At 36.9% G+C, this 27,051-nt stretch overlaps 1 protein-coding gene across 1 annotated transcript in view; it reads left to right on the plus strand.

Annotated features, from left to right (window-relative positions):
- Window positions 1-27,051, plus strand: part of HDA14 (histone deacetylase 14) — a 212,790-nt gene that overhangs the window by 28,647 nt on the left and 157,092 nt on the right. The window contains exons 2-3 of the mRNA XM_089997017.1: window positions 10,241-10,266; window positions 10,393-10,628. Of these exons, the coding sequence (XP_089853143.1) occupies window positions 10,488-10,628 (141 nt within the window). The 5' untranslated portion in view covers window positions 10,241-10,266; window positions 10,393-10,487. The remainder of the gene's footprint in view (window positions 1-10,240; window positions 10,267-10,392; window positions 10,629-27,051) is intronic.

A 27,051-nucleotide genomic window follows, 5' to 3' on the forward strand; every position in this document is an offset into this window, starting at 1 on the left:
AGAAAACCATTGGACACTAACTTTTCAATAAAGACTTGACTACAATGACCAAGACGAGAATGTCAGAGATCTGACTTATTACATTTGGATATACTTAAGACGCTTTTGGAGACATGATCAGACTTGGGCTTCAGGACACTTGAGGTTGAATCTTCATTGAAGACATACATGTTTCCACGTCGCTCTCCTTTAGCGAACATCTCCTTCGTTTGAAGATCTTTGACAAAGACAGAAGTAGGAGTAAATTCCACAGATGAATTGGTAGAGTCAACAAGCTTAGAAACAGAGATAATATTTTTCTTTATATTTGGCGCATGAACAACATCAGATAAAGAAATAGATGACTCAGACAAAGGAATGAGGACATTGCCAATGTTTGAAATAGGGTGGTGAGTCCCATCTCCAGTTAAAATATTAGATTTACCAAGATAAGGAGTCAATGTAGAGAACTTACCTGCATTGCCAGTGACATGAGCTGCTGCCCCAGAGTCAACATACCATATTCTATCATCACTCTGTTTTAGATTCAAGTTGGCCATCACAGATAAGAGAAGATCCTTGGCCTCATCACTGACTCGAAATGTACCTGCAGTTTCTGATGTAGCAACATTTCTATTATTTTGTGTTCTGTTCCGATTTTGTGGATTGAACCAGCAGTTGGCTTTGATGTGACCACGTTTGTTACACTGGTAGCATGTGGGAACATTCTTTGAAATACTGACATTAGGATTTGGTGTAGGTAGTAACCCACGTCCACCTTGGATTGGAGTTCCCCTGCTTCTGCCACGTCCTCCTCGTGAACGATCAGCTATTATCCCTGTGGCAAGAACTTCATGCGTAGATGATTGTCCTGCTGAAGCATCAAACATGCTTTTCAGAGTCATCTCGTACTGAAAGAGTTTAGCACATAATTCTTCAAAACTGAGTAGCGTAGGTAGACACAATAAAGACGTTACAAGAACATGATATTTTGGTCCCAGAGCATTCAGTGTCTGCTGCACTTTTTCTTTATCTGACACTGGATATCCAACCATGGCTAACTGATCTGTGATGCTTTTGACTTGATTTAAGAATTCAATGATGCTCATTGCCCCCTTTTTTAGCATTTGAAATTCGCGTTTGAGAAACAACACTTTGGCCTCTGATATCTGAGAGTAGGTTTGAGCTAAAGCCTCCCACAAAACTTTGGATGTGCAATCATCAGGAATGGAAATCAATACTTCTTGTGATAACGTGGAAGTGATGTATACGACAAGTGCCTGATCGCGCTTCATCCAAGAAACAAAGGCAAGATTGCGAACAATATTCGGCAATCCTCCATCCTCTTTGGCTTCGGTTATGATGGATTCTGGGGGCATTAGAATGGAGCCATCCAAGTGACCTGAAAGGTCTTGACTTCGAATAAAAGGAGCAATTTGCCTTTTTCAAGTCAGATAGTTGTTTGTAGTTAGCTTTTCCGAAACTAGCTGCCCCAAGAAATTGGAAGAAAGACCCGAATTGGCTGAAGTATCCATTTGTAGGCTTGTTGACAACCTTTTTTTTTGTTTTTTATTTTTTTTTTTTGAGAAAAAATACTAGTGACTGAAACTGAGCTGTTTTATTACAGTTGGCAGAAATCGGCACGATGTCACGACAAGGGAAATGAGAGCTCTAGGGTATGGAAAGTTTGACAGAAAAGAAATGAGGATATCAAAAACAGATTCCTGGTTGGAAAACCAGGGAACTCGATTTTACTGAAATCAGAATACAAGATGTTAAATATGATGAATCAACAGGAAACTAAAGAATAAATTTTCACAACTAAAGAATAAAAAGAAGAAATATTAGAGGATGATGGTGTAAAACAAATGGAAAACTGAAAAACAAACTTCGACCAATAGATTTTCACAGCAAAAACTAGAAAGATAGATAATCTTTTTCTGTCAAACTAGAAACTAGAAAGATAGGACTCGGCACAAGGAACTCGACCTGAAGAAGGTGATCTGCTGCAGAGGATGAAGGGGACTCGGCACAAGGAACTCGACTTGAAGAAGGTGATCTGCTGGACTCGATCTGAAGAATCGTGCTTTTCACGTTACGCTGGATTAGATGAATGTCAGGACTCGGCTGAAGGATCGTGCTTTTCACGTTACGCTGGATAAGATGAAGGATCTACTGTTGGGTGTGGCTGAAGAAGATGAAGGAGACTCGGCTGAATGATTTCAGCCTCTGAATGGGAAAGACTCGGCTAGCTGGAAGGAGAGATGGCGCCGATGCTGAATGGGAAAGACTCGGCTGACTGAAGAAGCTGAAGGATCGTGCCTTTTTGGTTCAATTAAAGCTTGCGCTGAAGAGATTCTTTATGCCCAGACCTGCCACTGCTCTGATACCATAATAGAATACCTGCAGAAATCAAAGACGAGAGAGAGAGAGAGAGAGCTCTGATATTGTTGTTGAGAATCGGCAGCCCGTTTCCTTCACCAGTCTGCGCTAATACATCATTAGCTTTCACACGTGGACAAAAATGCCCTTGTATTAGTAACTCATTACATTAAAATACAAAGCCTAGGAATGGATATGGATCCTATATTAAATGGATCCATATCCAGCCCATATTCTAATAATTGCTAGATCAAGTACTGAGGCTGAGTACAAATCTATGACTGCCGCTACTGCTAAAGTCACATGGGTCAGACATTTGCTAACTGAAGTGGGAGAAGTGATATCTCGGTCTGTCTTGCTGCGCGACAATCAAAGTGCTCTCAACATGTTATTCAATCCGGTTCATCACAGTCGTGCCAAGCACATTGAGATAGATCAACATTTTGTGAGACAAAAGGTTGAAGAAAAGGAGATTGAACCCGAATTTGTTAACACTGAAAGACAAGTTGCAAACATATTCACAAAAGGCTTGACCAAGGATCATTTTTGGACGATTAAAGGCAAGTTGTTCATGGTTCAACACCATGATCAACTTGAGGGGGGGTGAAAAAGTCTCTTTGTCTATGTATTCTTTACCTGTATTTGTTATTTTGTATTATGGGTCTGGATAATATATCAGACCTGACCCATACTGTAAACGAAGGATATATATACATGTTTTAGGTCACGATTTCATTATTGGAAATCGTGACAGCTGCAACTCATTTCTCTTTCATCTCTCTTTCACGTGTGATAGATCCTAGTGAAATCTAACACAGTGACCCGACCACAAGATGTCCAAAAACATATTTAAATATGCATATATATAATTTTTTTTTGATGATCCAACATGCGTGAACCTGCCACATCTAATAACCATGAGAAAGATGCATATACAGATTTTCCAGCAATACATACTTATGTGTGCACTTATGCATATGTATGAACACCAACTTCCAACACCCGTAATATGCATATTTAACCAACAAAAATAGAAATCGTGAGCCATAATCAAACACATTTTTTTTATAACCATAAGCGTAAATAGAAATTTATCATGTTATAAAGGTGGAAAAGATCAAAACACACACACAAGGACGAGGATCCATGGATCCCATCCATGTTTTCTAGAGTGAACATATAGATTCACTATTCCACCATAGATTTCCACCAAAAGATGGCATGAAAATCTAACTGGTATTCATTTTCTCACTTACTTCGTAAGAGGAGACCCATACATTTTCAAAGATTGAAGAAAATATGAGAAACAATGGTGGAAAAGGGGCTGGATGGCTGGAGAAGAAGAGCCTTCTTCTTCTTCTTCCTCTCTCTCTCTCTCTTCTTCTCTTTCCCTTCTTTTTTTTATATATATAGAGTGAGAGAGAGGGTGATGCCCCCCTTCTCCAGCCCTCTCTAAGAGAGTTTACAAAAAAAATGGAACTCTCTCTCCATCTTGTTTCCAATTTTTTTGAAACTCTTCAAAAAGTTGACTTTTCCACATTTGGTATTTTTTTTAACTTTCTTATTCTTTTAAAACTCTCTCTTAACCTCTCTTAAGTAAGAATAAGGACTCTTTTAAGAAGTCCTACTCAGCCCTAAAATAAAAATTTGGAATTAATATAATTAAATTAATTGATTAATTATTATTAATTAATTAAAAATTATCTAAAGGCTCCCAAAAATAACCAAATTAATCCATAAGGCTTCTCAACCTTATTAAACTTCAAATAAAAGTTTTTTATTGAATTAAAAGCTAGAAAAATGTTGGGCTTGGATTTGGATCCTAATCCGAATCCGGATCTAAAATCCAAACCCATACCCAAAACAAAAATGGATCAAGATTTGGATTAAATCTAGATTAAAGTAGGTCTTAAATAAGATCCAAATCCATAATAATTCGGATCATATGCATTGGATCCAACCCGATCCAACTCCGAATCCCTTTCGACAAACTGTTCATTTTTTGAAAAAAACGCGATTTTTGGGCCAACCGTAGCCCGAATCAAGGAAAGTAAAATATCGTTGCACTCAGAATTTCGAGACGCATCCAACGACATATTATCGTAATATCAAATTCTGAATTTTGCCCAAAAATAACCCGAATTTCTCTCGAATTTAAAGGTCAAAATTAAAACTCTCTATCTCGCTTCGATTGGCTCATTACGACCTTGTCGATGAGACCTAGGCCAAGCCCAGACTCAAAGACATTAGTCTAAAAATGGCGCCTCAAGCGATTTTTCTCCTAGACTTAGCCAAATTTTCGACAAAACTATAAAATGACTAAGTACCAAAATACGCGATATTACAGGGATTCTACATTTTTTATTAATATTGTGTTCCTGCGATTGGCGTACAAGAACCAATACAAATGTTGGCATGTTTATATTTCAGACATTGTCCTTTATGTTTATTCTCAGTTTCTGTATTTGATTTTCGGAAAAAATTATGCAAAATTTGCTATAAAACTACTTCGGATATGCAGGTTAGGCCGAGACAACTATGTGGTAAAATGCTTAAAACTTTTGATCTGTATGTTCGACTAAGTGATTCAATGAGAAATTATGCAATCTGCATGCCACTTATATAGTTTTTTATTGAATGCTCATTTGTCACTAGCCTTACAGGACAAAATATGTTATTGCAAACAAGTAAGACTATAGTCTATAGCCTAAAATTTCGTTTCAAAACAATTGGGAAAAGTTGTCAAAGATACTGTCTAGCTGCCTTCTAATAGATGTATTTACTCCTGAGTCATGTATTCCAAAAATTTAATGCTCAGATTATGGCATGTTCTGATTATTTTCCTTGCTTAAACTATTATAGGTGCTAACATTTTAATGCTCAAATTACTGCATGTTCTGAGTATTTTCCCATGCTTAAATTATCGCATGTTCTAAATTTTTAATACTTAGATTATCGCGTGTTCCAGATTGTGGGCCGACACATGTCGATTTTTGATAGCATAGAAGTATGTACATAATGTATAGCTGATCAATTAAAGTATAATAAGCATATGTCTGTCTTTCGATGTTAGTTCCAACTATATGTCTGCATTTTTTGTATCTTCATACATACTGGAAATTGATCTTCATTTTTGAGATTTGAAACCACAAGGATATGTGGTTGCGTATTCCATATTGTAAACCCAGTTATGTGCCTGCGTTTTCTGCATCTTAAAATGTATCTTTCTGCATACATTTTTGTGCATATATAGACAAATAAATATGCATGTTCATGTTTAAAATGTCTTTACATTCTTGCGGCACTCGCACGCTCAGTCATGACATACTCTTACTACTAAGATTAGGGCACACTTATGGAAGTATATAGGTGTTATATACAAGTGAAACTGCATATTTTATGAAATGTTCAAACATTAATGTGTTTGGAGAAATATGTATATAGTTGTAATACTAAATCTCTGAAGCTGCATATCTAGACTATGTACTGTGTGCTTTCTAAGTGAATCAAACGGGGCTCTGCTTGTTTGGCAGGAGTTGTTAGTGCACGTCACCATGTGTTGGGATGTTGCAAGTTCGAAACCTAAAATTTATAAGATTAACAACCTACTTAAACTCGGGTTTACCTTAGAGAGGGTAAGTGGTACACAACTCTGGGGATAGATGTTACATTAGCTTCGAGCGGCAATGACTCGTTGGTCCCCAGTCCTCGGAGTTAGGGGACCCAAATTACTAATTTATCCTAGGTGGTAGGTCCAAGTTCTTCTGCAGAAGTTAGGGATGCATCCTGTTTGTTTGGCCTTTGGGAGGTTCTTTCGGTTATTTAACCGCTCCATTAAGATTTCAGTTTTAGTTAGACATTCGGGTTAATAAAACACTTTGCATAATAAACCCCTGAATGTTCTCTTCTGTTACGGTTGCCTTGGCCTGCGAGTACCCGCGAGATAATTAAAAAGAAACTTAAATTAAGTATTTTATATTCTTTGTCATGTAAAAGTTATGAGATATTGTGCTTGAAGTTGTTATCATTTATTTATACTTATTCATGTGTTAGAAATGAGTTATGCTATTAAATGATCATGTGGTATCCATTTAATTATTCTATGTTATGTCAGTTGTAATTTTCATTGGATATCCAATAACATTGCACATTCTTGTTACAATATACATCAACATAAACATAGTTTCCTACTACTCAGACTGGTTGTAGTCCGATTCAATTACTTTACCATTTTCAGGTGAAAAATAGAGGAACCAGAGCGATTGCGGGATGATGTACGGGCCGTGATGCATGAATTTTTGATGTTCTCGGGACATTTAGAAATAGATTAGTTAATTTTATTTTTGTTATTATATTGTTCAAAACATTTGGATTATTATTAAATTTCATTAGAATGAAATAGATGGTTTTGCTTTGATTACCCTGTGGCATACCCGAGATGCTTAACCTAGAATGAACTTAATACTTCTGCTGTTATTAAAAAAAAATCTTGAAATTTGGGTTAAATTTTGGGTCGTTACAGAGACAGAAGGAGAGAAGTGAAACGAGAGAGTGAGGGAGACAAAGAAAGGGAGGGAAACGAGAGAGAGAGAGAGAGTGACAGAGGGGGAGGAGGGAAACAAGAGAGAGAGAAGCGAGAAGGAGAGGGAAAGAGAGGGAGCAAGAAGGGGAGTGAGACAAAGGGAGCGAGAAGGGGAGGGAGATAGAGGGGTTAGGGATTGGATCGAGAGGGAGGGCTGGAGAGGGTTTTAAGAGTCGGGTGGGGCGGGACCAAAATGGCCCTGACCCTTTGACCAACATTTTGACCACGTAGTTTCGGGTGTTTGGTAGACCCGAAACGAGGTGTAGTGCGGGACCCGACCCACCTGATGCCCGCACTACACTTCGTACCCGCGCCCATGTCGACCCGTGTCAACACGGGTATGGCTACTGTGTAGCCGTGTCACGGTTACATCGGTTGAGGGGGGGTGTTAAAATGTATTGTGTATATGCCATTTGTATTCATTTGTATTTTGTATATATATATATATATATATATATTCATGTATATATATAGATGTATGTAGACTGAAATACCCATCATTTCATGTTGTCAGTCCACTAGGATTGATGAGTTTTCTTTTTTCAGTTTTTTATTTTTTACTTTTTTATTCTGATTATGACAGCTGACAACTGATAGGCTGTAGCTGTTAGCTGACAACTGCAGTTGCAGCTGTAGCTGTAGCTAACATCTGATTGGGAGCTGGTTCAACTGGCTGTCTGTTGGGCCAGCCCCTTTATGCATGGGAACGCCTATATAAAGGCACTCCCTCTCTTGTATTATTCAGGCTTGTTGCCAAGCATTGTTCAATAAAATCCTTATTACTTTTTATGTTTTTGCTCTCTTTTGAGATTTTGTGTGATTAGCCCTTAGTGGCTCTTTGTATTTGGCTCGTTAGTAGCTCTTGTTCTTGTGAGTGTGCACTTTTGTAGCCACATTGTGGCATTGTATTTGTGCACTTACACGAGCTCTCTCATTTGTGTTGTGCCTCCTCTAACCCTAATCTCTCTCCCTCCTTTCTCTTTGCTTTTATAACGCATCCGACAATAGTTGCACTTAATTTTTTATCGGATTCCACTCACTACTTGAGTGTTCCATTGCCATGCCGGATCCTCTGATGCCATCTTCCACGAAAACACCAAGTAAGAAGCAAAGAATAAGTATTTTTTACCTTAACCCACTTTTTTGAATGAAAAAATGGTAGAAATGCACTCTTGAGATAATCGCAAAAGCCCTGTCCCTTGCGCACGAATTGGCTCCCAAATTGATCTCACTAAACCTAGACTGTGTGGGTTCCTTTCTAACAACCTCTAGACATATGGAGAACTTGGCCCTCAAGAGGCCTTTTAAATCCAAAACAAAAAAAATCGAGTTTCGGGCTATTTTAAGTGCGCTAGACCCGTATTGTACGATACTGCACGATACATGGGTGTATTGGATGATACACACTCATATCGTGATACTAGTGTGTATCGTATCGTAAACCCCAAAAGTAACGATACGTATCGTACCGTATTGTACGATACAACACGATACAAACAACCTTGCTACAGACTACACACACTGCCATGTCTAATGTGCCTAACTTTATAAGTCTATTTGTTTGACACTTTTTAAACATGTTCGGCATACATCCTGATCTGGAAGAAGAACCGCTCTTAAGTTTGAATCATCTCTTGTATTTGTTCCAATTTTGATGTAGCATACGAGTGATGAAACTTCTCACAAAACTCGCTTCAAAGGCATCTCCTGTGCGTGAATTTGTTGTTACTGCAACTTGTTTCATTTTCAGCGTCCTTTCAAGTTCTAATGCTTGGGTATCTCATAGAAAGCAGCACCGGCTCAGTTGTTTGGCCCATACCAACTTCAGTCTGCATATATGTTCTTGAATAAATGTCTCAACCTGCTCAGATTTTGTGGTCATTGTATTTATTGGGTGCTACAGGAAAACTTGAATGTATTTTTATTGCTCCAGAGCTAAACTAAATGATTCAAGTAAACCATAAATACAGTAATACACCATGTTATTATTAAGAACTAAACTCATAATTACAAGACTATGCCTGTCTACTGAAGTCCATATCCGTTGGCTCTATATATCAAGGGAAAACTTCACTGGATACGCGACATCATTCAACCTATGAAAAATCATCTAAACCAAAAGAAAAAAAAAGAATTCGACAAAGAGTAGGGCATGAATGATAATATTTATAGTAATCCTGAATACTTTGAGTTGGGAATTCTGAGGAACATTGATATCAGTATATCACATACTTGCCTAGGTTACTGAAAGGCATGTTCCTTATTTGATTCTTCCCTCTGCTTTATTTTCAGGGTCTGTTAGCATGCTAAAGGACTGCTGCAAAATGCCTGTTAGATCAAATAATTGATGTGCATAATCTCAAATATGAAGATTCACCTTTTCTTATTGCCAAACCATATAATGAAATCAAAACACAAAGCACAATTTGGTATAATGTTCAGAATAGCATCTTATACCATTCTGAATTGCAGGCATATATTAATACAAAGTATGTACTTGCTAGACAAAATCACAATATAGTATATGTCCTAGAAGGCAAAAACCTATCCATATGGAAGGAGACATGCCAAAAATTTATGCATACATCTAGAAATTCAAATGTTCACAAGTACATTCGTATGTAATGCTAAGCAAAATTCAAGATCTCAAATGGGTAAAAACTGAAGAAAAAAGTAAGTTTGAAGCATGTCATCATTTTTTCTGCTAATATCATCATTCTTCTTCTTTAGAGGAAGAAAACCATCCTATCAAAACTTGATAACTAGGACTTTTAGTGAAGGCCAGTCATGTAGAATAAGTATTTAGGCATTCACTGGGCAATGGTCACTAAAATATTGTTATAGAAGTAGGCATTCATGTGGTACCCATTCTCTAGCATCTGTCACCTCACGTAGTCATTTTCTGGCACCTATCTTGCCAGGGCATCTAGGCAAGCATCCACTTTTCTTTAAGTACATAGGGCAGGCCTATCAAATTATCAATTTAGTGCAAATTTATCAAATACTTATTACCAACTGTAATTTTATGTAAATTATAGCATTCTTTGTTCTACTAAAGTGAATTCATATCCTGTTGAACTCCGGTGAAGGGATGGTGTTATGCAAATTGTAAGTTCCTGATTATTTGAAGATAAAATAGTGAACTGTGTGGAACTCAAAAGGCGTTTCTTGTCAACATTGGCTGCAGAAATTAAGTTTTCTGGCTCTTTGTAAATCATTTGTTATATTATTCATAACTTTGTATTTGAAGAGTACTTGACAAATGAATTTTTTTCGCTTACTAAATTTCCCATACAGTTATCTTTCTGCATTACCTTCTCAGTGTATGGTCCTTGGCTTTTGAAGCTCTTTGTGATTTCTGAAAGCTGAAACATTATTGCCAGACAATGATTATTAGAAGTGCAGCCATTGTTGAAATATTCGGCGTAACAGTTTTTTATGTTTCATAGCGCGTATTTCTTCCTTCTTTGGCGATCAAGGATCTGATGCCCTGATAGTTAGACATTCTGCTATACAAGAAGTATTATGGTATCCAAGCTTGAAAATGAAGTGTCAGTCACCAAATAAGCAGACTTCTATTTCATGTCCAAGTGGTGATATAAAGGATTCTTCTCTTTATTCTGATATCCAGCAATCCAATGCACGGATTCTTTATTGTGCAGCTCCTGCCATGGGTCATAATCAGGTAACTGTGATGTAAATCCTCATTCAATATTTTCACAGTTGGTCTCCTACAATTTTATGTGCTTGATGGTTCTTATATCTATATTCTAGGTAGCTTCCGAAAAAATCCTAAACGTGAAGGATGGGGATAAGCTGCAAATTTAAGCATAAACATGATGGTTACTAAGGATATCTGTAAAGTTCACAGGGTTTTCTGGATTTTTCAGAAAAAAAGGGATTATTCTCGGTATTTTTATGGGAAATTCATTGATATTTATTAATCGATGAACTTTTTAACGTTTATCAAGTTATTTAACTTATACGAGCTTTTTAGACACTTTTGGATCTAGATCTCCGTAAAAGATCCAACCCTAGAAAATAATTTGGATCCAAATATAGTCCATATGGATAAACATCATAAATTAAGAAATTGTTTCAAAAAGATGGATCGATTCTCAAAAAGCATGCAAAAACCTTATTATATATACATAAATGCTTGTGTTTGGACCCAAGATCCAAACAAGACCCAAGATGGATCTCACACAGAGTTACCGGAAGCTTCTTAGGTAGGTGAGAAGCTTGCTTCCCGGAAACTCGCTTCGGAAACGCGATACTCCTCGCTTCCGAAACTTCATGGGAATCTCGATTCCCCCACACTTCTTCTATGCTTCCCACACACATGGTCTATGCTTCCTATATGCTTTTCTCTCGTTTCTTTTCATGTTTTTCATGTATTTTCTTTCACGCTTTCCCTCACTTTTCATATACTTTCTTTAAATTAGTAACCATCATTGTTAGATTTTAACAAAAATTTAACTCTTTTACTGAAAAATCACGAAATATAAGAATGATCAATTTTATTTTAGTTTTTATTTGTTTCTTGTTTGATTCCTATTCAATTACCATATTGCTTCATTTTTTTTAATATTTTGCTTTTAAATTGATACTTCGCTTCCCGCTTTCTATAAATTTTAAAATGCTTTGCTTCTCGCTTCTGCTTTCCGCATCATTTCCTGCTTCCGCTTCCTAGTTTGGCAACCTTGATCTCACATAAGAGAATAGGGATTTTGGATCCATTCAAATTCAAACCACACTCAATACAATAATATATGTATATATATATAATAGACATATATTATTATAAGCAGGATTGAGTTGGATCCAAATGGACCCAACCCAATCCAAATCTGAACACCTAATATATATATATATATATATATATATATTGATGCAACTTTTTCAATAAAGCATTTTAAAAATATATTTTTAATAAAAACATTTGTGCAAACCGTGCATCAAATAATAAAAACTGGCTCACACTAGTGGTGAAGTCCGGGTCGAACTCATGGAACGGGAAAAATACTTTGTATTCCAGAAATAACTAAGCTACTCTTTATTGCTTTGAAAATAAAAATTAATTAACTAAATAAATGAGAGTGCAGCCCCCTTTAGAGGGCTTAAACAAATATAAATAAAGTGTCTTATTTCAAACCCAAATTGAATTGAATAGAATAAAATAAAAACCTAGGCTAAAAAGAAGAGAAAAGTCTTCAGTGCTTCGAGTCTTTAGTCCCATTGATCTTTTGCTTTTCTTATTTGCATATCACTGTATGGTCTTTCTGAAGGGCGTGAAGGGCCTTTTAGGGACCTCATAGAGCTCTTCGGGGGTACTTTTGAGGGCTCACCGCACGTCCAACCGCTTCATTGCAAAAATCAAACGATGAAACACAAAAATACGAAGAAAAACTATGAGAAAATCAAAGGTTAGTTTGAAGAAAAATCACAAAAACACTAAATAAACTAACATGACAAACTACACTACAAGACAAAATAGTGTAACTAACTCTATAACCAATCAAGAACTAATATAAAACTAACTAACAGTGAAACAACTAAAACAAATTATCAAATAACTAAACTACTTTAACACAACTATAAACCTAATGAACTCAAATCAAACAAAGGAACCTGAAATGAAATAATGACTAGAAAGAGAAACAACTTAAAATAAACTAATTGAATTAACAAAAGGAAAGCATGAATGGAAAAACACGTAACTAGTCAATAAACTAACGTGATCTAGATTAACTAAATCACTTCAACTATTAATGATATCAGCTATGTGAACTAACAAGAACAAAATTTATTAACCCATACATTCTAACTAATTTACAGACGCAACTTGTAATGCCCCAAAATTTTTAACCCAAATTTAAGAGGATTTTTTTTCTTTTATAACAACGTAAACAAGAATAATATAAGATTAAGCATTTCGAGACATTACGGTGGAGAGAAAACCCAACACATTTATTTCATTTCAATATCAATGAAAATCATCAGAGTTTTAAATGATATGAACAATTAAAATTTCATTAAACCCAAGCGATCTCTGGAACAATAAATCCAAAATTCTCGATTCGATGCCTCATCTCGCAGTCGCTCATAAACCCATTTCTTTACCTGAAAAATAGTAAATTGATTGGAATTAGACTACCACGTCTAAGTAGGAAAACTGTAACTTTTCTTGCAGGTATATCATGTGTCAAGTATGTGATGTGAGTGTAAAGTGTGAATCTTTAGCATATACCAAAGTACGTAAAGCGAATTATGCAATAGCAATAACAGACATACACCTAAGTAAGTAAGCACGTTATACAACAACTATAATTAAGCAGGTAAAACTGTTATGCAACAACAATAACAGTAACATGCACAACTTTCAAATAATAGTTACAATATGAATTCAATTACTTCATATTCACACATTTCAGGAATTGCATTTCATCACAATTACTTCATATCCACACACTTTAGGATTTTGTTTTATAAAAAAACGCAAAATATAAAGCATGCTGAAAGAATATGCAAATGTCTCTTTAATTACTCCACTCACTGTGATACCTAACTGTTCTAAATAGTGATTATTTTATCTTATCCCGCGGGTACACGCGGGCCGAGGCAACCATCACAGAAGAGAACGTTCGGGGGTATATTATTCAAGGTCATTTTATTAACCCGAACATTCTAACTGAGACTGAAATCCCAAGGGAGCGGTCAGTGACCGAGAGAACCTCCCAAAGGCCAAAACAAAAACAGGATGCATCCCTAACTTCTGCAGAAGAACAAGGACCTACCACCTAGGACATATTGGTAGTCCGGGTCCCCCCCCCAACTCCGAGGACTGGGGACCATCGAGTCACTTTAGCTCGAAACAGTAAAACACATGTCCCCGGAGTTTTGTACCACCTACCCTCTCCAAGGTAAGCCCGAATCTGAGTGGGTTAATCTTTTCATTTAGTTATGTTCCCGAAGTATGGGGCATTTCCCCAACTTCCTTCTACTATCATAGCAGTAGAATTCCCAACCTTAGTCATATTGATTTCATAACCCACCCAAAGTGCTCCGGTGCCTTTAAACCAGTCAAGCACGAATGCCCCAGTGCCTTTAAACCAGTCGGGCAACAATATTATTTTTAAGTTTCTTATCAGTATTATGATCATTGTTCTAATTGCTTCGGTACCTTTAAACTGTAAAGTACCAAGACCCCGGTACCTTTAAACCAGTCGGTCGCACAACCTTTATGATTAAGTTTTCATCATTCTTCTTGCCATAACACAAAGGCTAATAGCCCAAATACCCGTATCGGGTATTAAACCCATGTTGCCCATTAGGCAGGGTTTTCTCCAAGTGTCTGCCTCGCGGAAAGGCACATGTACATATGTCATTAAGTGCATCATCATATGTTTGGAACCAATATAACTTCATTCCTCAACACAGTTAACATGCTGCATACAAGCAATTCAAATCATACATTTTCTGACAAAAAGCAGTTTAAGCACGTGGTATTTCATGTAGATCAGTCACCACACTAGAGAAAAACGCGACTTAAAGAACTCTATAAAGTCTAACCCACAACAGGGTACCACACATTGAACCGCACATGTTTACATGAGAAAAATCGAATTGGCTAGAGAATAGAGAACCGTACATTTAAAGGAGGCAAGCATATCATAGCATCTCCTTAGTAAGCACACAAAGAAACAACATACATCAAATTAATAAGATCTACACATAAACAATTTGGCATAATATAGAGTGCAGCATATAAGTAGGATATCTTTTCCTTTTTCTTCAGGCTAACATAAGAAAAATTAAGTCCATCAGTATCATCAAACATACTTGCTAGTTTGCCAGCAGCATGAATTTAAAAAAAAAATAATCAACTTACCTTTGCATACACATGGATCAATGTAGCTCCTACACATGACGTGTATATAAAGAGACAAATTATGAAGGTCCAGCAAACCAAATCCTTTGCAACAATGATATTAATCAAGAAAGCCAACCAAGTGCTACACAACTGTGATTATTACACAAATACACAGTAGCATAGGAATTTCCTAACCTTGCATAGGAAAATGGGGTCCTACAATATCGTGCTATTATGAAAAACATGATTGTTCAATACAGAATGCAGATCAAACATAGACTAACTTCGAAATTTGTTTTAACAAATATCTATTTCTAATGCAAGATTTAAACTATTCTTAAAGAAAGTAACTGAAATCTGATAACAGCAGAAATATATGAATATCCTTGACTCCATGAACTGGAGTAGCTTCTTACACAGGAATATTATCGACCAACAAGAACAACTGTCAATAAAAAGGAAACTAAAGACCAATCAAGGAAGTATGCGTATTACAGATTCTTTATGCGTATATATGTATATAGGTATATATATATATATATTTTTAAAACAAATCAGAAATTACCAGTCGACATTATGTTTCATGAAGCTAATCAAGAAAACCTGCCTGATATAGTATCATTATATGTTTTTCTTTTCTTTTCTAAAAAGAATAGGTAAGACAAAAACCAAAATCTGCAGTTAACATTTCCTGCTAGCTATCTGAGGAATCGAGAAACTGATATAAGTTTACATAAGGTAAAAAGAACAAGTGCAGGCTCAAGAAATGGGATTTATCAAGAAAACTCCCAACCTTCCAAGAATGATTATTTCTATCAGTTTTGAGCTTAAAGAATCTTTTAACTTCAAATAATCAGTGCAACCAATAACTCAAATCATAAGTAACCAACAACTAAATGAATTAAATTTTGGACCTCTGTCCACTATGTTCTGCAGGTTCAGGGACCACCACCGGGAGGTAAGCTACATTACAAGAATGCATATAGGCCATACTGTATCTAATATGTTCCAAACAGATTTATTTATTTTTATTTACTATTTATTTTTTCTGAAAATCTAACTTGGGGTGTGAGACTTTATACCCATAACTAAGTTTAAAATGACAGTGTTGTGATAGACCTAAACTGCATATCATAATATCAGAAAAGGATAACTATTCATGATGATCATGGCGAAGGAGAAAACAATGATAGTGGACTATACCAAAACGGGTAAGTAATTTTATTAAGAACACAAAAAAAAAAGAACAAAGAGAATCTTTGCTTATTCAACGCAAGACAGACCCCAGACCCTACAAACCATAGTCAATCCTACTGTCGAAAATCCTAATTTAAGGATTTCCCGACACCTCCACCCTCAAATCCCCCTTTTTCAACATCAATCGAAAACCCCCAAATCATGGATTTGGGGTTTCGGTTTAGGGTTGACAGAAACCCCCAAATTTGGGGATTTTCCTTTTGGGTTCACACGCACACGTCCGAGCACATTCCATAGCCAAAAAAAAAAATCACAGCACCCTACCTGTTTCGGCGAGAGGGAGGAGGCTGCCGCGATTGGGAAGGTCGTCGGTGTCGATTGCTCCACCATCGCGCGAGAAATCGAGAGAGGAGCGAGAGACCGAGGGTAGGGGAAGACAACCAGGCTGCTGCTGCGAGAGGCGAGTCCGCCGACCTCGATTTCTCCATTGCCGAGCAAGGGTTCAAAAGGACAAGGAGACAAAGACTGTGGGAGGAGAAAGAAGAGGAGAGTGGGAGGAAGACCGAGAGAGGAAGAGCGCAGGGCCTCCCCTCGCCCATGCGTTATTTTAAGGGTGCGGGAGGTGCGGATTAGGAAACCCTAGCAGAGGGGGGGGAAAGAGAGTGGCGCAGGGGAAGTTTTAAAAGAAAACCCCTGGCCATGCGAGTTTTAACCCTAACGGGTTGGCAGATCCGGGTCCGGGTCCAAGACCCGAGATCCAACCGTGTGTTGGATCGGTGTGTCTCAAACGATATGGATCCTCAACAGCTTTGCAGAGTGGATCCGAAGGTCGGATCCAAATAGATCCAACTCGAATCCACGCATTATATTTATTTTATATTATATATATATATTATTTGTTTATCTTTTTGTACAATTATATATATATATACTATTATACATATATATACATGTGATTCCTTTGGGGATCCTCATTTGACTTATCCGGATCCATTCATGGATCTGAATCTCTTTCTTAAGTGTTAAAGTATTATGTTTTTAATTTTTTTTTAATGTAACCCCAAATAAAAATTTTATTTGGGTGCAATGATGTTGTTATGGATCTCCCATAAACTACTATGGAGTCAAGATCCATCTTGTGCATGAAACCCTTTATGAAATCCAGAGTTTTCTTCACACCATGGATCCAAATTAAGATACTTGGATCCAGACAAAGCTAGTATGGATCCACACATAATTTCGATTGGATTCTACCCTATTTACCTCTTCAATGTCCAGGATCCGAATGTGGATCCAACCATCACCAGTGCTACTTCAGATCCCTCTAATATGTTATAGGTCCGATATAGAAATTCTTATTATTAAGAATTTGATTTACACTTCGTTGATCCGCTTCATTCATCCTGGATCTGATATCAAATATGATCCCGATAATGAGGATCCATTACCAAAAATCCAATCCATTTGGCCGAAATCCATTATTAAATATTCATTTTAAGGTTCGTGGTCCGATATCTAAAATCCGAATGGAATATCGGAGTTCTAAACAAGATATTTGGGATCCAATATTGAAGATCCAAATAGGTTATCCAAGATCCAATTACGAATAAATAATTAAAACAATAAAATATTCTTGTATCACCTTAATGACTTAAAATCTAAGTTTATTTATCTGATAAAAATTGCGGGTATTACACAACTTGACTCCAAATAAAAACTTGAAATCAAAATATAACTACCAACAAAAGTTCAAAATTAACCCTAGGCTAAACAATCTAAATACTAACTAGTTAATGAATTATCTTACCCTAACTTTAGCTAAAAACGAAAGCCTAAAGCTAAAACCGGTTGTAACAACAAGCTATATTGCACGCAATGTTAATGAACTAAGACAATTCAACACATCCGAATTAAATAACCAAAGTGACATAACGCTGTGTACACAAAACAAAACTAATGAAACGATTAATCAAAGAGGTAAGATACTATCAAACAAAAAGACAAGAGGCTATTTGCTGAATTACTAACCTATACTAATTAAACTGTATTGCTAACCTGACCAAGAAAATACTAATAGACTAAAAGCACTACCTGTCCACACAGCTAAGAAACATATTCAATAGATGCTAAAAAAATCGACCAAACCAATCATGCTAGTCTGCGTGATATACGACAGTTAAAGTATCTTACGTTTCACAATCCGACCAGATGGTTTTGTGTGAGTTACACGAATCACAGTCAGCTAAGATTCCAGCGAAACAAAATATTTTCAGACTATTTAATCACACTGGTTTCTAGAGAACTGAATCATTTTAAATCAGAAACATTGATCCACAACCCCAGCAAATCAGAATCAAACAGAGCGGTTTTGGCATTCCGTGTCATACACTTTGAGTTCACCAAACCAGCGTTTCACGTGATCGAACTGATCTGCATGATTGGGCTGATCACACAGCTCACGTCTGTCAATAAGATCAATCTATCAGGCCCGCTCAGATTGAAACACGCTGATCTAGATTGATTGGTGTTCGATCAACTCACCATAACCGATGGACCCAGAACAACTTCTAAATATCAGTATGCAAGAGCGTAATTTTTTTTTTCTTTTAACAAACACAAAACAGAAAACTAACTCTATGACACGCTAAACATAATACTAATCTGAATGCAAAACCTAAGCTAGAGTCATGATAATCTATATGCCCAACAAACTAACAATCAAATAAGCTCCTATTCTATGTGCATCTAACAAATAACGAATCATACTATGCATTATATAATTCTAAAACCGACTCGATGTATTTAACGAAATTGAAATTTAAGCTACGTGCGTAAAAAAAAAATTTAATGAAGCGGAGAAGAAGACACTTACTGAACAGCTTGCCTCCGACGAACGGGTTGAGATAAAGAGTGGCCTCTCCACGATATGTGCTCGTCACACTGCACCCCTTGATGAAAGAAGAAGAAGAAGAAGAAGAAGAAGAAGAAGAAGAAGAAACCGGCTGATAGAGAGAGGGAAAAGAGAGAGAGAAGAGAGAAAGGAAGGAGAACGAGAGGAGAGAAGATAGATCGATAGATAGAGGGGGGCGTGAATCTCATGGTGGGAGACACCCCCCTCTCTCTCAAAGCCTCCTATTTATAGTTTCTTAATTAGGTTTTTGGACTAGTTTTCAAAAAGAGTATATATTTTTCAAATATTTCAAACAACTCCATTTTCTGAAGGTGTTTTCCAAAAACTTAATTAATTTCACAAAAAGGCTTAAAAAAGGCTCAAATTGTAATTTGATAAAAATCTTTGAAAACCTTCGCAAACAAGCATTTTTAAACGATTATCGCACATGATCATGCATGGAAATATATGAAATTATGCATAAAAATTATGCATGATCATATATATAGATGGAGTTGGGTCCCAATGGACCCAACCCAATTTCTTGGGATGGATCCTGGTTGGATCTGACCTCCTCCCCCCCAGTCTCTCTATCTCTCTCAGCTAAACCCCTGACAGGAGGGGTTTTGGCTTGAAAACATGCCCACCCTCGTCTCTTTCTGTCTCTCTCCCTCTACGCTCTTCCCTCTCCCCCCTCTCTCTCTCTCTCAATCTCTCTGCTCTCCGTCTTTCTCCACCATAAGGAGCTGCGGTACCCCTCAGGTGCCGCCCTCCCTCTTTTCCTGTGTTTCGTCGGCAAACCAAGAGCCACCAACAACGGTGGCTCTGACTCGCCAAGAGAGAGGGTGTCGAGCACCCTCTCTTGTTTTTTTTGGCAAGATTGGCGGCAACCAGAGGCTACTGTCGTCTTTTCAATAAGGGGCAGCCGGAGGGAGGTTCTGATGCCTCTCCCTTCTACTCTTTGTTAGAAAATAGTGCACATATGTATATACTTGAATATATATATATACATATATATACTCTTCTTAATACAAGAGTATGTATATGTATATGTATATATATATATATATATATAAATACGTATTTAAAGTACATACGTATATATTTGTAATCTTTTTTCTTTTTCTTTATTTTTTACTTCTTTATTTTTTTGTTTTCTTTTACTTTGTATTTTTTGTCAGTTAATGACAGAGTTAAAGCATTAGAGACGCTAGTCTGCTAATGATAGACTATGCAGCTGCACAGTCTGCTAAAGAATTAGAGACATTGGGATTGTACCCCTAATCAGGGTCGTTGGGTACAACCCAACGACTACCTCTCTATTGGCTTCCTCTATAAATAAGGGCTTCAGCCCATTGTAAACTTCACTTATGAAAAGGGTTTTTACTCCCTTATATTCATTAGTAAAACACTGCATTTGAAGCATTTTGCTCACGTGTGTGGTGGTCTGAATACTTGAATGCTACTTTGTGCTAGCATATGCTTATGAATGTCTGAAGTATCAAGTTAGTTGGAAACTTGATTGCATGTTAGGCTCTTCACATGGTATCAGAGCTTGGTGTATGATCAATGGTACATTGGTAGGCTACCTCGTAAAGCATGATTACTCTACTTCATGGTGGTGATTCTTTCTTCTTCTCTAATTCACCATGGGTGAATCTTTTACACACAATACAAGCAATTCCAACTTTATTTCGCCATTCAAACTTGAAGGAAGCAACTACAACATTTGGGCGGGATACTTGAAGACATTTATCAAAGGTCAAGTTTTGTGGGGATTCGTAAGAGGTACTTTTCTTGAACCCACTCCAAAAATTTTATTAGGTGAAAATAGGGTTAAGACTAGTCTCGAAGAAAGAAACAAAGCCATTAAAGAATACTATAAAAAAATGGATGAATGAGAAACACAAAAATCCTTTCATGGATGCTAAGTGGAGTTGAGACAAAAATTGCCTCAAATCTATTATGCTACAAAAAGGCAAATGAAGCGTGAGAATATCTTAAATGTATGTTTACCGAAAAATATATGGCTCACAAATATTATCTCCAAGAAAAGGTTAGAAATATCAAACAAGGAGATAAAAATGTAAGAGATTACTTTATGGAATTATCTTCCATTTGGACCCAACTTGCCCAATTTGAACCCAAATGGAAAGGTAAGTGTATAGAAATGCGAAGAATTCAAGTTGAAGAAGATAGACTCTTCGCCTTCCTCTATGGTTTGAGACCCGAATTTGAACAAACAAGGGCCTCCTTGCTATCATTTTCATCACCTCCTCCTATTCATGAGATCCTCAATAAACTTAGTGCAGAAGAAACTAGGCTAAACATGAGTAAAAATGCTAGCGTTCTTGCTACATCTAGCAATGGTCAAGAAGAGGATTGCGCTCTTGCCGCATCAAAACTAGGACATTACATTAAACCATAAAAACCGCCTCACTTTAATAGGAATAGAGGAAAATAAAAAATCATTTGCCATAACTATAATGAGCCATGTCACATTAGGCCACAATGTCCTAAATACAAATATAGACCTCAAGAAAAACGTGTTGCCGCTGCACCATCAAAACAAGACGAGGAAACTTTGAATCTCAAGGACCTCACCAAATTTTTATCTCAACTGGCGGATGCATTATAACCATTGCTTAAAAGATCTACCTCAGGAGCGGCCATTGCATCATCTTCCTCTCCTGTTATGTGCTCTTGGCTCCTTGATTCAAGAACTTCTTTTCATATGACTCCACATAAGTCTATATTATCCAAATGTCAATCTAATTCAAAAACATCATTTGTTTTCACTGCGGATGGTACTGCCTTAGAAATAAAAGGTATTGAAACTTTTAAAAATGATTTATCAAAATATAACAAATTTTATATTCCAAAAATAAGATTTATACCTAAACTTCATCTTTACCTACTTTCAGTTTCACAAATCTCGGATCATGGATGCGATGTCATTTTCTCATCAAATAAATATTGGGTGCAAGATCGCTAGTTTGAGAAATTGATTGGGGAAGGTTCTAGGCAAAGAGATCTCTATTATATGGATTTTATTTGTATTCCAAAGGAATCATTTTGTAACATTGCCCAAACAAAAGATATATATGGACTTGGCATCATAGACTTGGGCATCCAAATATAAATAAATTAAATCTTATACCTGTTACCAAGAATATTTATAAAGAAAATTTTGAATGTAAAGAATGTTTACTTGGTAAAATGACAACCTTGCCTTATGGTCAAAGAACCTTTTACTCTTCAATGCCTTTTGAATTAGTTCATTCAGATGTGTTGGGTCTTGCACCCGTAGCATCTAAAGGAGGATTCTCCTACTATGTTGTGTTTATCAATGATTTCACTCGATATTGTTGGATTTACTTTCTCAAATTTAAATCCAATGTATTCGAAATCTTCAAAACATTTCATAACATGATTAAAAATCAATTTGAAAGAAAACTCAAAATCCTCCAAACTAACTCTCGAGAAGAAAATTTGTCAAATGAATTTAAACAATTTTTAGAAAATGAAGGAATTTTACATTAAAGATCGTGTCTTAGAACTCCACAACAAAACAAAATTTCAGAGAAAAAACACAGACACATTATGGAAACTACAAGGACTCTCCTTATTGCTAAAAATGTTCCAAAAAATCTTTTGGCCGAAGCTACGTTTACTCCAGTATATCTTATAAATAGGATGCCTTCAAAAAAGTTGTTCAATAAAATTTCCTTTAAAAAATTATTTAAATATGAACCTGACTATCAAAGACTGAGAGTCTTTGGTTGCAAATGTTATGCTTTAAATGATAAAGGAGATAAACTTTCATCTAAGGCTATTCCATGTGCTTTCATTGGTTATTTTGAAACACAAAAATGATTTAAATGTTATAATATAAAAAATGATAAACTTCTCGTCTCAAGGAATGTTAATTTTGTTGAAAATAAAAGTGGATTTGAAGGAAACATGTCGCAAGACGTGAATTTTGATTACTCATTCTTGTTTAAACTACTGTCTAATGATGAAAATATTTGTGTAGAACCTCCTATTGAGAATATAGCAATAGCTGAACCAATAGTATACACTACAAGGAATCGAAATGCAACCAATGAACATGAAAATTAAAGTAATCATGAAGTATTAGAAATACCATCAGAACAAACGACTATTCGTAGATCTGAACGAACATCAAGGATCCCAAATAAATTTGTATCTTATGACTCATTCTCCCCTAAACATAGAGCTTGTCTTATAGCTATTCATTCTTATTTTGAACCCTCATGTTACAATGAAAACAAAAATTTACCCGAGTGGATAAAAGCTATGCATATAGAATTAGATGCTCTTAAAGAAGCTAATACTTGAGAAATTCTAAATTTAGCTATCAGAAAGAAGACCATAGGTTGTAGATGGGTTTTTAAGGTAAAAACTAAAAGTGATGGATCCATGGAAAGACATAAAGCCAAGCTAGTTGCCAATGGATATTCTCAAAAATACAGAGTTGATTACGAAGAAACTTTTGCTCCTGTTGCCAGGATGACCACAGTTCGTATGCTTGTAGCTATTTCAGCTATTAAAAATTGGAATATATTTCAAATGGATGTTAAAAACGCTTTTTTGAATGAGAATCTTAATGAGGAAGTATACATGGATGTTCCACCAGGATTGATAATTCCTTAAGGAAAAGTGCTTAAATTAAAAAAGGCACTATATGGCCTCAAACAAGCACCTAAAGCTTGGTTTGATACTTTTAACAATGTTATTACAAGATATGGTTTTAAACCATGCTATAATGATACAACTTTATTTACCAAGAATTCTCTTGTAGGGATTATAATTTTACTTTTGTATGTTGATGATATGTTGATTAAAGGTAGTGACAAATAAAGAATCAAGAAAGTAAGATAGTTTTTGAAAAATTCATTTGAAATGACAGATCTTGGGTTTCTAACATACTTTCTTGGTATAGAAGTATCCTACTCTAACATAGGATACATATTGTCACAAATAAAGTTTGCTTCAGATATTATTGACAGGTCAAGACTATTAGATGATAAAGTTGTTGACACCTCAGAGACTGTTGGAACGAAGATACGAGTTGATGATGGAGTTCCCTTGGACACATAGCTCATGCTGTACATATAGCCAACCAATTTCAACGTGCTCCAACATCAGCTCATATGAGTGCAGTCATGAGAATCATTAAATATGTCAGAAGTACAATAAATAAGGAAGTTTTCTATCTTCTTCCTCAGATCTTATTACACACTCTGATGCTGATTGGGGAGGAGATCCAAATAATAGACGCTCAACAACTGGTTTTTGTGTGTTTCTAGGTGAATCATTGATTTCATGGAGATGCAAAAAACAACAAAATGTGTCACTATTATCTACAAAAGCGAAATATAGAGCAATGGCAAGTACTACCATGAAAATCATGTGGCTCAAACAACTAATTTTAGATATGAGAATTCGCCTTCAGAATCCTACAAGATTATGTTGTGATAACAAGAGCTCCATATACATTGCTCGAAATCATACATTCCATGAAAGAACTAAGCATATAGAGATGGATTGTCATTTTGTTCGTGAAGAATATTTAAAGAAGACTAATGATCTTCCTTATGTAACATCAGAATATCAACCTGCAAATTTCTTCACCAAGGCACTGTGCTCACCAAGATTCAGCTTTTTACTTGACAAACTTTCCGTGATTTCACCATAGGTTGGAGGGAGAGTGTTAAAAAATAGTACATATATGTATATACTTGACTCTATATATATATATATATACTCTTCTTAATACAAGAGTATGTATATGTATATGTATATATATATTTGTAATCTTTTTTTTTTCTTTATTTTTTACTTATTTTATTTTTTTGTTTTCTTTTACTTTGTATTTTTTATCAGTTAATGACAGATTGTGCAGCTGCACAGTCTGCTAAAGCATTAGAGACATTAGTATGTTAATGACAGACTGTGCAACTGCACAGTCTGCTAAAGAATTAGAGATGTTGGGACTGTACCCAACGACTCTAATTAGAGCCGTTGAGTACAACCCAACGACTACCTCTCTATTGGCTTCCTCTATAAATAAGGGCTTCAGCCCATTATAAACTTCACTTATGAAAAGGGTTTTTACTCCCTTATATTCATCAATAAAACAATGCATTTGAAGCACTTTGCTCATGTGTGTGGTGGTGTGTGGTGTGAATACTTGAATGCTACTTTGTGCTAGTATGCTTATGAATGTCTGAAGTATCAAGTTAGTTGGAAACTTGATTGCCTGTTAGGCTCTTCACACACCTCTGACCGACTGGAGGGCAGGCGCCACCTGCGCCTGCCTCCTTTTTTTTTGGCAAGATCGGTAGCAGAAGGGGCAGTTGGAGGGAGGGCCTGATGTCTGACTGACTGGAGGGCAGGCGACACCTGTACTTGCCTCCTCTCTTTTTTTTCCCCTTCTTCTGTGGCTGCTCAAGGCAACCATTGTCGCTGCGAGACGTCCTGGTGAACCCGAGCAGGGATTGGGTTCCCAGCACCCTGTCGTGCCACCAGAGACAGGCAGTGGTCTCTTCCTTGACTGGGGAAGCCACAACAACACCCATGCTGTTGTGGTATTTCCCCCCTTCGCTGTCTCTCTCACCCTGCCGCGCCACCTAGGGCCCCTTTCCTCTACTCTGTCAGCAGGACTGCGACAGCCACTACCTCCGGCAGTGGCCTGGCCATCGACCCTCTCACAATTTTTTCCCCTATTGGAGAACCAAGCCAGACTCGGTCCTATCCCAGGTCGGTGCAGCTTGGCCTGACTGCCAAGCCCTCACCCCCTCTTACTTGTTGCCAAGCAGCAACAATTAATGTTGTTGTTGCCTCGAGTCGAGCCAAACCAAGCTGATCTGATTTGGTCCAGATCCTTCGAGCCGGCTCGGGTGCGTCGAGTTTGACTCGGTTTCACCAAGCCAGCTCGGTTGGGTCCTGTCCCACTCCTTCAGTTCTCCTTGGCTCAACCTGGCTAGCCGTCGAGATCAGCTCGACCTCTACCAAGCCCAGGTCGATTTGGTCGGTTCGAACTGGGTTTAAGTTCGACCGCTGCGACGCGGTTGTCACCACTTTCGTCAAAATCTAAGAACTTAACACATTACAATAAAAACCATTTGCAGCGTACCACATCAGCACAATAGACGAGACTCTAGATTTTTGGCATAGTTATCGAGGCACGAACAATATTATAACTTACACTCAGAATCGCCAGAGATCTAGACCATCTCCGAGGTAGGAGAAAGTTGCATACAAGAGCAATGTCGAAATACTTCTAATATATATATATATAATGTGCTTTTAACTCAAGGACGTAGTTTTGTGTATTCTTGTCTCTTTTAAATTACATCATTTACTTTGCCACCGCGTTGTAATGTGCACAAACTCTAGTTTTCTGTAATTTACTTAGCTCAATGTGTGGTTTGCCACCACGCTTTAACGTGCACAGACTCCTGCTTTACGAAATTTACTTAGCCCGATATACGGTTTCGTACACCGAGCCAGTGTTTTAAAACTCGCCGAGTCAACTCATTGACTCGGCTCGGCTCGGCCCTCCAGCGAGTCAACCCCGCAAGGAAAACTCGGGCTTGACTCGGCCTGACTCAGCTTGACTCGGGCGAGTTCTGGGATGTTTGAAATTTGATTTTTGAGTTTCAAATTACAGTTTCGAAATATATAAGTATATATATTTAAATCATTTAAAGATAAATAAAAATCATTTAAAGATAGAAAAATCATTTAAATCCATAGAATAAAATCGCCATGTTGTTCGAACTACTGTTCACTCTATGCTATCAACTTATTCTAGCAAAATATTTTAAAGAAATGATTCTCACTCTATGTCACAGGGATTCAGCTAGCAGGGTGCCGCACCCGCGTTGACGCGACTCGATGCGGGTGCGGGTGCGGCACCGGGTGCGGTCAACGCGATCCTGGGTGCGTTGATCGCACCCCAGATCATTTAGGTCCATTTTTTTTTTGGTTTTTTTTTTTTTAAATTTGCCCAAATGGGCTGCGATTTTTTTTTTTTTAAATTACGCTGACAGCTACGAAATTTGAAAAAACCCGCGTGTTCCCCCGACCCCCTTTATATATATATATATTTTACATTTT

The sequence above is a fragment of the Nuphar pumila genome, chromosome 2, assembly GCF_984573655.1.
Source record: "Nuphar pumila chromosome 2, dmNupPumi1.hap1.1, whole genome shotgun sequence".
Lineage (NCBI taxonomy): Eukaryota > Viridiplantae > Streptophyta > Magnoliopsida > Nymphaeales > Nymphaeaceae > Nuphar > Nuphar pumila.